The sequence below is a fragment of the Onychomys torridus genome, chromosome 2 (assembly GCF_903995425.1).
Source record: "Onychomys torridus chromosome 2, mOncTor1.1, whole genome shotgun sequence".
In the NCBI taxonomy this organism is placed as follows: Eukaryota; Metazoa; Chordata; class Mammalia; order Rodentia; family Cricetidae; genus Onychomys; species Onychomys torridus.
Genome location: NC_050444.1, coordinates 62,492,595 through 62,504,628, shown reverse-complemented (window position 1 = coordinate 62,504,628; position 12,034 = coordinate 62,492,595). Strand labels below are relative to the sequence as shown.

General features: G+C 45.0%; 1 protein-coding gene across 2 annotated transcripts in view; it reads right to left on the bottom strand.

Moving 5' to 3' along the window:
• The window catches only part of Nfx1 (nuclear transcription factor, X-box binding 1), a 68,366-nt gene that overhangs the window by 52,516 nt on the left and 3,816 nt on the right, over positions 1-12,034 (bottom strand). For both annotated transcript variants that reach the window (XM_036178098.1, XM_036178099.1), the window contains exons 2-5: positions 10,016-11,005; positions 5,135-5,293; positions 3,811-3,888; positions 1,589-1,694 (exon numbers count right to left, since the gene is read on the bottom strand). In XM_036178098.1, coding sequence (XP_036033991.1) covers positions 1,589-1,694; positions 3,811-3,888; positions 5,135-5,293; positions 10,016-11,005 — 1,333 coding nt within the window. The remainder of the gene's footprint in view (positions 1-1,588; positions 1,695-3,810; positions 3,889-5,134; positions 5,294-10,015; positions 11,006-12,034) is intronic.

The following is a 12,034-nucleotide window of genomic DNA, read 5'->3' as shown; positions in this document are numbered from 1 at the left end:
CTGTGGGGGTCAGTCCTCTTCTTCATCATGTAGACCCTGGAGTTCAAACTCAGGTCTCAGTCTTTGCAGCGAGCACCTTTACCCACAAGTTAAGAAAACCCTATTTTGGGGAGTTCTACAAATTGGGAGGACTTTTTAAAAAAAATGAATATATGTCTATATATTCATATATATATATATACACACATATATATATATATATATTAGATGTATAGATATAGATATATATCTCGTTCAAAACAGTGGTTTCTGCTAGGCATAGTGGCTCCCACTTGTAATCCCAGCACACAGGAAGCTGAAGCGTGAGGATTATAGAGTGTCTGAGGGCAGCCAGGGCTCCAGCATGAGATCTTGTTTCAAAACATAAAACAAAATCACAGAACAGGGCAGTGGAGTTGGCTTAGCAAGTAAAGGTGCTTGCTCTGAGCCTCGTGACCTGCTGAACTTCATTCCCAGAAGTCACATAAAGGAACAGTACTAACTGCACACAATGCTCCTCCATCTTCCACATGTGTGCTGTGGCCTGCATACACACACAATAAAGCCTAAATAAACAAAGGATTTCTTTATGACAGTTCCATACATGTATATGATGTATTTTTGATGTTCACCTCCCCCTCACCCCCATTGGCTTTTCTTGTCCTCTCTTCCCACTCCAGCTGGTTCCCTTCTTTTACTTTCGTGTCTTTTAAAAAAATAAACAAACAGGCTAGGCAGTGGTGGCACATGCCTTTAATCCCAGCACTTGGGAGACAGAGGCCAGCCTGGTCTACATAGTGAGTTCCAGGACAGCCAAGACTACTACACAGAGAAACCCCATCTCTAAAAGCAAGCAAGCAGAGTTGGGGATTTAGCTCAGTGGTAGAGCGCTTGCCTAGCAAGCGAATGGCCCTGGGTTCGGTCCAGAGCTCTGGCAAAAAAAAAAAAAAGAAAGAAAGAAAAGCAAGCAAACAATAATAAAACCCTAGAATCTACAGGCTGGAGAGATGGCTGGGTAGTTAAGAGCACTTGCTGCTCTTCCTGAGGATCTAGGTTCAATTCCTAGCACCCATATGATAACATGGGTCTGCAATTTGTATTCTGGGGAGGAGCATTCTAAATGAAGGCAGGTGCAATCCTTTGGGAATTAGAGGTAATTACAAATTACAGTAAAGTCTAATTAATCATACGGGAAGCAGAATTTGTGAAAAAGAAAAACAGGTACTCTTTACATCCTCAGAGTACTATCATACAGGATGCTGAACAAATGCTGTTCCCTGCAGGGCTGTCCTATACACTCCAAGTTAGAGCCAACAGTACAAAACAGTGGAAGGATCACTCGGTCCCATCATTCCTAGCACTGCAACATTGGGCATGATGCTTAGCCTCTCTGAGCCTCACCTATAAAGAGGAAATGATCATACCACATCACCGGGCTGTGGAAAGGATTTAATACCATATGTAGAGTGCCTACTACAGATTCAGTGCTCAGCAAATGCTGTGTATCACTCTTCACTCCATCTTGCTACATGGCAACAGTATGTGTACTTCAAGCCACTAGCAAAGCACACCCACCAGGGGTCCCCAGAAATCTATCCTTCCAACTTACAGGTTACAGGAGTGTGGACAGTCCTGGCCAGGCTGTTTCTTCCTACAAACCTCACCACAACTATGTGGAATTTCATTTCTGCTCCATTCAGGATTCTTTACTTTGCCTATAACATAAGAGATGAGAAAGTCAATGCTACATAAATTTCAAACATATTCTCAACTTTCATGAAAGAGCACAATACAGCTAGACAGTGTGAAACTTAAGCATGGTTATCAGTAGTGCAGCTATGTTATGGCATTCTAACACAAAAAGCTGACAGTAACACTACTTATCAAACACTCTGACATGATAAAAACCTCAAGATGACCTGAAAAAGACAGTCACTTTTACCTGTGAAAATGCCATTTCGACACCAAACAAAATCTATTTTTTAAGATAAATACTTACTAGATAAACCATTAATAAATCTTAAATAAAAGGCAAAGAATTATCTGTGGTAATGATCAGAAGGAAAAAGGAAGCGCGCTGGGGTACAGCTCAGTGGTAGGGCACTTCCTTAACACCTCCATGCCCTGGGACCTCTTCTGGCACCGGGGGTGGGTGGGGTGGGTTGGGGGTGTCTGAGGGGGGTAAAGAAAAGACAGAGGCTCTGAAGTGAACCAGAGGCTGTGAGACAAAGACACGAACCCCTGCAGAGGAGCCTGGCTCTAAAGCTTCACAGTGGGCACAAAAGGGTGGCAATCTCATAGCCAATGTTGCCATATCAATCTTCACAGAGATTCCCCTGTAGCTTGGGCTACAGAGTGAAACTTTGTCTCAAAAAGGTCACAATACACGCATATCCTTTAAGATAATTAAGTCCTGCTATTATTCTGTCTGCCTATTCCCAGTGGCTTCTTATTTCTAATTCACATTCCCTTTCAGTAGGATACTAAACTCAGATTTTTGGTAATAAAACATATGCAACCAGCACATCCCACATAACGAGAAGCCAGAGTGAGATGAGGTTAACAAATGGAGCGTACTTTGGAAAAAAAGGCATTTGAAGGGAGATAGTAAAGTGAAGGTGTAATGAAAAGGGGAGCCAGGGATATAGCTCAGTGGCAGAGTGCTTGCCCAGCATGTGTGAGGCTCTGGGTTTGACCCCAGAACCACAAGAGGGGAGGGAGAATATGTTTGCTAGTGAAGGAATCAAGGGATGAGTAACAGCTAGTCATCAAGAAAGTCAGAGGAATATGAGCAAACTGGTTAGGACAGTAAAGATAAATAAAAAGAAACAGAACAGGCTCATTTTCTACGAAGGGAGTGAATGGTCAAAGGTGTCAAGGGAGTCATGTTGCAGACAAAGTGACTTGTAAGGCCAGGGTCACTGGGGACTTCTGAGGACAGTTTCAGTGAGCAACAAAGGTAGACCCAAACCTAATGGTTCAAAGGGAGAGTCACACTGTCTAGAAACAAAATCAACTAGAAACCAACAGTGACCCTGATGGCATGGGCACAGGGGACCTGGCTCCGCCCTCTCATCTGAGGCTCCAGCGGCCCAGAATGACCAGCTCAGCTACCACCTAAGCCCACAGCTGGGCCTTGGGTTGGCTCACTCTAACATCTACCCATCTAGGACCTGCTGGAGCTCGTGAAGGGACTGGTCTTGTGGAACGATACATGCAGGAGCTCCCAGAGGAGCTCATGTGAGGATCCAGTGACGGTGGTGTACCAGAAACCAGAGGCCTTGAACCTGACCAGTGACTCACTGCAGTGAACATTTGCTAGTCAAGCTGACTGGACAAAGGGTATACTGTGACACACTGCAGCTCCCAAACAAAACCAGGAAAACTATTCTATAGAGAAGGAAGATTCAAGGTTAATTTGTATTACTAGTTTATAGAAAAATCTCTCCATTATAAAGACAAATGATTGATTTCTTAAACACTGTCTTTACTCACACTGCTTAAATCTAAAATGTCAAAGGTGTGACAGCCAACATTGAGAGGGACCCACATCAATATCTACCTCTGTCAACTGATTGTTCTGGTGAGGTCAGCCTCAAGCTTAGAACCAGCATGAGCCTGGCTGGCATAATGAGAAGACCCACCTCCAGAACAGCCTGCCAGGAGCACCAAGCCCCATGGCTCCACTTGGTGATGGAATGCATAAGTACAGCATTACAGCCTCTTACAGCTTTGAGGTCTTCTTATCAGTAACTTCTGAAAGGAGCCCTGTGGACCACTGAGGTACAATGTATGACTAAAAGGTACTCTAGTGTAGGTAAACACACTTACCACAGAAACAAGTATAGGTATTAGGAACATGTGCAGAAACATTCTGACAAGCAGGGCACCTCCAACCACTCTGGCCATCTGTTAAGAGAAAAAAAAATTTTATACACACACACACACACACACACACACACACACACACACACACAATCCCTTTTCACATCGTAAGCTGGGTTAGGGATAAAGCTCAGCAGTAGGGGACGTGCTTTGTCTATACAGGGCCCTAGGGCTTAATCCTCTGCACCCTCCAGAAGCAGCAGCAGAACAATTCTAAAACTTTACGTCTGGCCAAGTGGTATATACCCTTAATCCCAGCACTGGGAAGACAGAGGCAAGAGCTGAGTTCAAGACCAGCTTAGTCTAGTGAGACCTTGTCTCAAAAAGAAAAAGAAGTAAATCTACAGGAATTCCCATCATTGAAGTAGTTAGAATTAAAGTGCTGAGTATTATCAGACATTTAAGAAACAGATCTAGTTACTCACCCTGAGCTGTCCCCCTGCAGTGTATTAATTCTGTCCTATTGCTTTACTTCTGAATAAAGTGCTCAAAAAGAGAAAAAAATTACAGTGCTGAATGCTTCATTCAATACTGCATTCAGGCCACAAAGACTAATGTGATGACCAATCAAGTGGGTAACCATGTTGTTCAACCATCTCTAATACCAACATTAACTGAATAGTGGTATACAGGAAAATCCCTATGTCCTGAATTAAGGAACAGCAGCCTAAGGAGCATATTCCCAGCAAGATCTGCATTACCCATAAACACTAGTGTACTTTAGGAAGGGCCTAGATACTAGAGAGACTTGTGAAATGCAGAAACAACCTAATATCTGGAGGATAAATTAAACAATTTATATAAATGTCTAAGCAAACTATAGACATATCTGGTTTCTTTGGCAGGGTCATACTATGTAGCTCTGGCTAGCCCAAAGCCTGCTATCTAACGCAGGCTGGATTCACGCTCACAGAAATACACCTGCCTTTGCTTTCCAAGTGCTGGCATTAAAGGTGTGGGCCACCACCTCCTGGCTAGCTTTCTTCTTTTTATTTATGAATGCTTCTTCAAATCTTTTTTTTTTTTTTTTTTTTTTTGGTTTTTTCAAGACAGGGTTTCTTTGTGTAGATTTGAGCCTGTCCTGGAACACTCTCTGTAGACCAGGCTGGCCTCGAAGTCACAGAGATCCACCTGCCCCTGCCTCCCCAGTGCTGGGATTATAGGCGTGCACCACCACTGCCCGGCTCCAGCTAGTATTTTTAAGCTAGGTTTACAATCTAAATTTATCAAAGCAGTGAGTAAAAACAACTCAGGATACTAAGTATCTGACCTGCATGAGATGCTGGAGAGCGGGCCCATTTCTTTATGCAGTTCAAATGAAAGACGTGGAAACAGCTCTGGCAGCTCCACACTGGGGCTGTAACTTGAACCAACTCACAGCACACCATACACTCGTATTTTTCTGTAGTTAGCTGCTCAATTAGGGAACCTGTTTTAAAAAAATGAACAAACTGAAACATAGAAAACCATTCCTCACTTTAGTCAATAAAGAAACCATTTGAGAGCATATTCTAACAGGCTTAAAGGGATAGCTGATTCTGAGTAAGTGGCTATTCAGACTTTGAGGCCAAGAAAGGGCAGAAGTTGCTGAGATAGGACTGAGAAAGGAGACGTGTAGGGATTCCTATAACGGAGGAAACATTCTCCCAATCCACCCAGATCATTGAGAGCTGTAGCTCAGGCTGTGATCCAGGGTTCAGGAGTCTCACTTGTGTTCAAGATTTCAAGACCAGCCTGGGCTATAGAATGAAACCTTGTTTCTAAACATCACAAAATAATACTGTTGTTCTGATCTTTCCCCTGATGACTGTCATTTTATTTACTTATTTATTTAGAAGTTCTGAGAGAGGGTCTTGTGTAAGCCAGGCTGGTCTGGACTCCTTTTCCTCCTGTTCCCACTTCCCAAGTGCTACCACACCCAGCTAGATTGTCTCTTATTCACTGTTCTTAGTTTATGAAGAAGCAAATTTTGTTGCTTTTGTTGAGACAGTCTTGCTATGCTGCTCAGTTTAACCTCAGTCGTCCTGCTTCAACTTCCAGTGGGCTGCAACTGCAGATGTGCCCCACACCTGCCTTGTAACTACTGGTTTATAGTCCAGTAGTAGTGAAGTTGGGCCACTAAGATACAAATCATACAGACGTGTTGACGGATGGCCACCAACTGTGGAACCCCCACAAATTACTGGTAAGTCCTTTACAGAGGCTTTCTCTCACACATTCTACATTACGTCAGTAATCTGCAGACTATGTCTAGCATCCAGTTCTGCTGCCCTCGCTCTGGTCTAAGCTGCTTTCTGCTTCCTGGATGATTACAGTGCCTTCCTTACTAGTCTTTCTACTTTGACCACAGCAGCAGGAGCAGCAAATTGTGAATTAAGTCTGGCCGCTGTCAGCCAGCAATCCCAGCTACCTGGCAGGCTCCCACAGCAGGGTCACAAGTTTATGACCTGTCTGCTGCTACAGAGTAAAGGCAAAGCTAGCCTAGCCAACTTAGTGAGACACTGTTTCACAATAAAAAGGCAAAGAAGGTAGTAATACAACTCAGCAGTAAAGGGCATGCTTAGTACCCAGAGGCCCTGGGTTCAATTCCCGCTTTTGGTACAGGGGTGGGTACAGAAGATTAGATGTATTCCTCCAATTAAAACAGAACAAAGCAAACAAAAAACTTTATGTGTATGAGTGTTTGCCTACATGTGCACCACATGTGTGCCTAGTGCCCTCAGAGGTCAGACAAAGTGTCGGATCCTCTGGACCTGGAGTTACAGATGATTGTGAGCTGCCATGTGGGTGCTGGAACGGAACGTGGGTCCTCTGCAAAAACAGCCAGTCCTCTCCAATGCTAAGCCATCTCCCCGGGCCCTTGTTAACAGCTCTTATCTTGTGACTGTAAAAGCTCCAATCCTGAGTGGCCCCATCTCCTCAGTGCCACAGCTCTTCGGGTTTCTCTGTGTAGCCCTACTGTCCTGGAACTCTCTCTGTAGACCAGGCTGGCCTTGAACTCACAGAGATCCACCTGCCTCTGCCTCCTGAGTGCTGGGATTAAAGGCGTGTGCCACCACTGCCCACCACAGTCTGACAAGGCAGCTGTTCTTAAAGAAGTTGCTATAAATGCAGGGCTAGAGAGGCAAAGGCAGGTGGATCTGAGTTTGAGGCCAGCTTGGGCTACACAGAGAAACACTGTAGGAGTGAGGTGGGGGGAGCTCAGTGGAAAAAAAAAAAGCCCTGGGCAGGTGGTAACATCATTGATTAGGTCAAAGTCTCACAACAAACCAAAAGGAGACCAATAAGGCAAAAGTTCATAAGGAAGAGCTTCCGTACTGAAGTTATCCCCCACCTCCAATACATACAGAGGATCTTGCTAAGCAGCACAGTTTGTCCTAAAACACAGTCTTTCCCCAGTGCTAGTACTAAAGGTATGCTCCCTGCCACACCTAGCTCTGCCTTGATGAAATACATACTCAAGGCAAAATGAGGAATATCTTCCAATAGTGTAAAGGTTTATTTGCAAAGAAGGGGACAGATGGTAACTATGAGGAGAGAACATGTGCTTCTTCAGAAGCATCGAAAGGTAGAAAGTACTTGCAGGAAAGTCCTTAGTTCAACCTAAGTTCTGGGTAACAGTCAGAGCCGACTAATAACTAAGAGCCGCGTGAAGCAAGAACACCACAAGGAAAGAAGAAAGAAAGAAAGATATGGTATCTAGGCCAAGGATAGTGGTCCATGCTGGAATCCCAGCACTAGGAGGCAGAGAAAGGAAGATTTTTGTTAGTTCAAGGGCAGCCTGGTCTACATATCAAGTTCCGGGCTAGGGCTACATAGGGACACCCATATCTAAAAACAAAGAAACCACCTCTGGGGGTGGCGGTGGGGTGGCGGTGCACACCTTTAATCTCTGCACTCAGAGGCCAGAGCTCCATAGGGAGACTGCAAACAAGGAAAGAAAGTATCTTCTTTGTAACTAGTCTAAGACAGCACTGTCAGGAAAACAAATTATGGGTTCTATTTGTTTTGGTTTTTTTTGAGACAGGGTTTCTCTGTGTAGCCCCTAGCTGTCCTCGAACTCACAGAGATCAGTCTGCCTCTGCCTCCTGAGTGCTGGGATTAAAGGTGCAAATTATGGTTTCAAGTGATAAATTTGGAAACGAAGTATATATAGTGATACAAAAAGACATGCTTGCTAAGGATTGGAACTACTATAACTACTATAAGAATAAGAAATAGCTCCCTGGACATGTAACTAAATTAGCTTTTGAAACATCTATAGTTTACTAGTGCAGCTGGAGCGTAAACCTTTAATCCTAGCACTTGGGAGAGCTGAGGAACTCTAGTTCTGGCCCAGCTTTATCTACATAGGGACTTCCAAGCTCGTCAGGGATGCACAGCCAGATCCTGTCTAAAAGGAGTTTATTGTTGAAGAGATGGTTCAGTGGTGTACTGATCTTGCTGAGGACCTGACCTCAATTCCCAGCACCATGACCACCTGTAACTTCAATTTCGGGGATCTGATGACTTCTTCTGGCCTCAGAGGCTTCTTGGCATACACAGTGATGCACTTACATATACTCAGGTGCACACACACACAAATCTTTAATTCTAGCACTTGGGAGGCAGGCAGATTTCTGTGAGTTCAAGGCCAGTCTAGTCTACATAGCAAGTTCCAGGATTGATAGGGCTACATAGCAAGACCCTGTCTCAAAACAAAAACAGGCCAGGCGGTGGTGGCGCATGCCTGTAATCCCAGCACTCGGGAGGCAGAGGCAGGTGGATCTCTGTGAATTCGAGGCCAACCTGGTCTACAGAGCTAGTCCAGGACAGGCTCCAAAGCTACAGAGAAACCCTGTCTCAAAAAACAAACAAACAAACAAACAAAAAAAAGCAAAACAAACAAAAAAACAACAAACCAAAAACAAAAACAGCCAGGCAGTGGTGGCGCACACCTTTAATCCCAGCACTCTGGAGGCAGAGGCAGGCGATCTCTGTTAGTTCAAGGCTAGCCAGGTCTACAGAGTGAGTTTCACGAAAGGCACAAAACTACAGAGAGAAACCCTGTCTTGAAAAACCAAAACCAAACCAAACCAAACCAAACCAAAACCAAAACAAACAAACAAACAAAAAACCCAAAGGGCTGGAGAGATGGCTCAGTACTTAAGAGCATAGGCTGCTTCTTTCAGAGGTTCAGGTTTGATTCCCAGCATTGGTGGCTTACAATCAGCTCTCACTTCAGTTCTAGGGGGTCTGAAGTCCTCCTCTTCTGTCCTCCATGGGCACCAGGCACACACATAGCGCACAAATATACATACAAATGAAACAGCCATACACATAAAAAATTGAAAGTAAAAACAAATAAACAACAACAACAACAACAATTTTGCAGTGAGCTAAGGGGTAGGAACTCTAGCTAGAGGGGACTGCACACAAGAGCTTGGACAACAAAACAGGAAGGGATCGGGCATAAAATGGCAGAAACACTGAGGACAGCAGAAGCCAGTATCTCCAGGTGACAGAACCGGGGACAGGATGATGGGCTCAAGATGCGTTTTGGAAAAACTGTTCTCTGATGATGGAGCAAAAGATGAACTGGAAAAGAATTCAGACACGCGATGGGACCAGTGCAATGAGCGAACAAGATGACAGGGGAGGATCAACAAGAGCAACGGGGATGTTGCCATGTCCTGCTTCTGCTAGCTTAACTCACAGAGAAGCCAACAGCCAGACAGCTGCCCGTCTCCAGCTGCACTTAAAGCCCTCACACAATGACTTAGTGGAAGAAAATCAGTAAACCAAAACCGTGCTGGGCCTCGAGTTCAGCTGGTAATACCAGCTACTCAGGAGGCTGAGGCAGGAGGAGCACAAGTTCAAGGCCACCCTGGGTAACCCATAAAGACTGTCTCAAACAAACAATAAAACCGAGTAAGAGGGTACCAATGAGGGCAGCAGTGGGTAACCCATAAAGACTGTCTCAAACAAACAATAAAACAGAGTAAGAGGGTACCAATGAGGGCAGCAGTGGGTAGGGGCAGAATCCAAGCAGGTGAGGCAGTGAGGTAGAGACTTCACTGTGTTACCTTTTTATTGTCTAGTTTCTAAATTCTTGGAGTGTACCGCTTGAAAGCTCACATCATGCCATCTTTCCTCCCCTCCAGGCACTTACCTGTGTGTGTTTCCACATTCTTCAGCATATGGTTCTGTTTGCCTCTGGGGAACGGAGAGAGCACTTGAGGGTCCTGTCTGCGCGTAGTGTTCTTCTCTTGGCCAACTCTTCTGGAAGACTTGTTGACAACTGCCAGATTCCCGGTGTCACAGGCTGACTTCGTCAGTCTTTCTCTGAGATTGTCCTTTGGGATGGGGGGCATGTTGTTTTTGGGCCCTGAATTTATATGTCGCTGACTCTCTTGTTTGGGTGGGTTCCTGCCTGGTCGTGGTCGGGCACCCTCCACTTCCCAGGGAGGCCTTTTCTGTGGGTATCTTCTCTGCTCATTCCGTCTTGACACACATCCATCCACTACAGCTTTTCTACAGGGTGCCTCTGAGAAGTCGGCATGGGGAACGCCCACAGGCCTGCTGGTGTCATCCTCAGACTTGGGGCTCACTCTGCTTCCCCACTCGCATTTGAGTTTGCCTTTGGCCTTTGGTCCTCTGCCATAGCTGTACGTAAGCTGGGCTGCCTTCTTGGGCTTTGCGCCCCTGGGATCTGCAATAACCACGTCTGCCTCGCTCTCAGAAGGGCTGTGCTCCCTAGGGTCCGTCCCACTCTCTGACCTGGCCACGCTTTCTAAGCTAGACGCATCTGATGTCTGCTCAGTGAGCCCTTGTGCTTTCTTGACTCTGCTTTGGTGCTTTTCACTCCTCAGCTTCTGCCATGGCTGATTCTGAAGGCCATGGTTCTTGAGTGACTTATTAGACAACTGGAAAAAAGCCTGGTGACTCTTAGGTTTGCTTCCAGAGGCGTAACTGTGCTGATGAATAGCAGAGATGTCATCATAAGGGACCTGCCTAGGGAGGTGACAGGGAGGTGAGGAACTGTAATTTCTTCTGCCAATCCTATTAGAGTCTAGTCTTCTTTGGGGCCCACAATTTAGACCAGAATTTTTTCTCTCCTGAGGAATGAACTCAGCAGCATCTGTATTGAATTTAAAAGTACCTAGGAAACAAGAAATAGACATCCAGTAAGAAATTAATGTCACTTATGAAGCCCACGACTCTAAAAGGCACATATAAAACTATTTTCTTAAGGACAGTGTATAAAATAGGCTTAATGAGATCAGTCTCTTGTGAAAGTGTTAGGCTCTCAGTCCTTGCGGAGGACGATTAGTATCCCATGTCTAGTGGCCACACTGATATCCACTGATGGCCTAGGCCATCTAGCACTATGAACATGCATTTATCCTAAAATCTTAGGAGAGCCAAAGCCAGGCATGATAGTATGCACTGGCAATCCCCTCACTTGGGAGTCAAACTCAAGAAGACCCTGAGCTATATGAGAACCTATAGCCAAAACCAAAACCTTGGAAGAGGACAGAGCATGTTGGTACATACCTCTAATTAGAGCACTGGAGAGGCCTAGACAGGAGAACCACAAATTTGAGACTAGCCCAGCTTCTAGAATGAGACTTTGTCTCAATAAAAACTGAAGATCAGGTTTAGGGATGCAGTATTGGTCAGGAAGTTCCTTGTGGTCTTTCAAAACACTAAAGCAGCATTGCATAATAGCAAGCAAACAGGCTTTGAAATCAGATAAAATGGGTTTAAAGTCTGAATGAGCTTAGGGCTTAGTTTCTACATCTATAATGAATGTTTATTTCAGAGTTATTATGGCCCCTAAAAAGAGTCCATACAGATAATATTAGCATAGTGAGTTGGCTTGTCTCCATCTCTTCCCCCAAGGAATACAATTTGGGCTTTTTACATGTAACTCCCACAACATGTTCTAAAATTTCCAAGTGTTCAAATGTAACCTAACTTCAGCCTACTCATCCCCCCACCAGGTGATTCTGAGTACAGCCAGCTCAGTTCCCGAAGAAACCATCTTCCAGGGCACTTTCAACCCCAGCATTCAGGAGGCGGAGGCAGGCAGGCAGATGTCTGTTAGCTTGAGGCCAGCCTAGTTTACACAATGAGTTTCAGGTCAGCCAGGGGTACATAGTAAGACCCTGACTCAGAGAGAGAGACA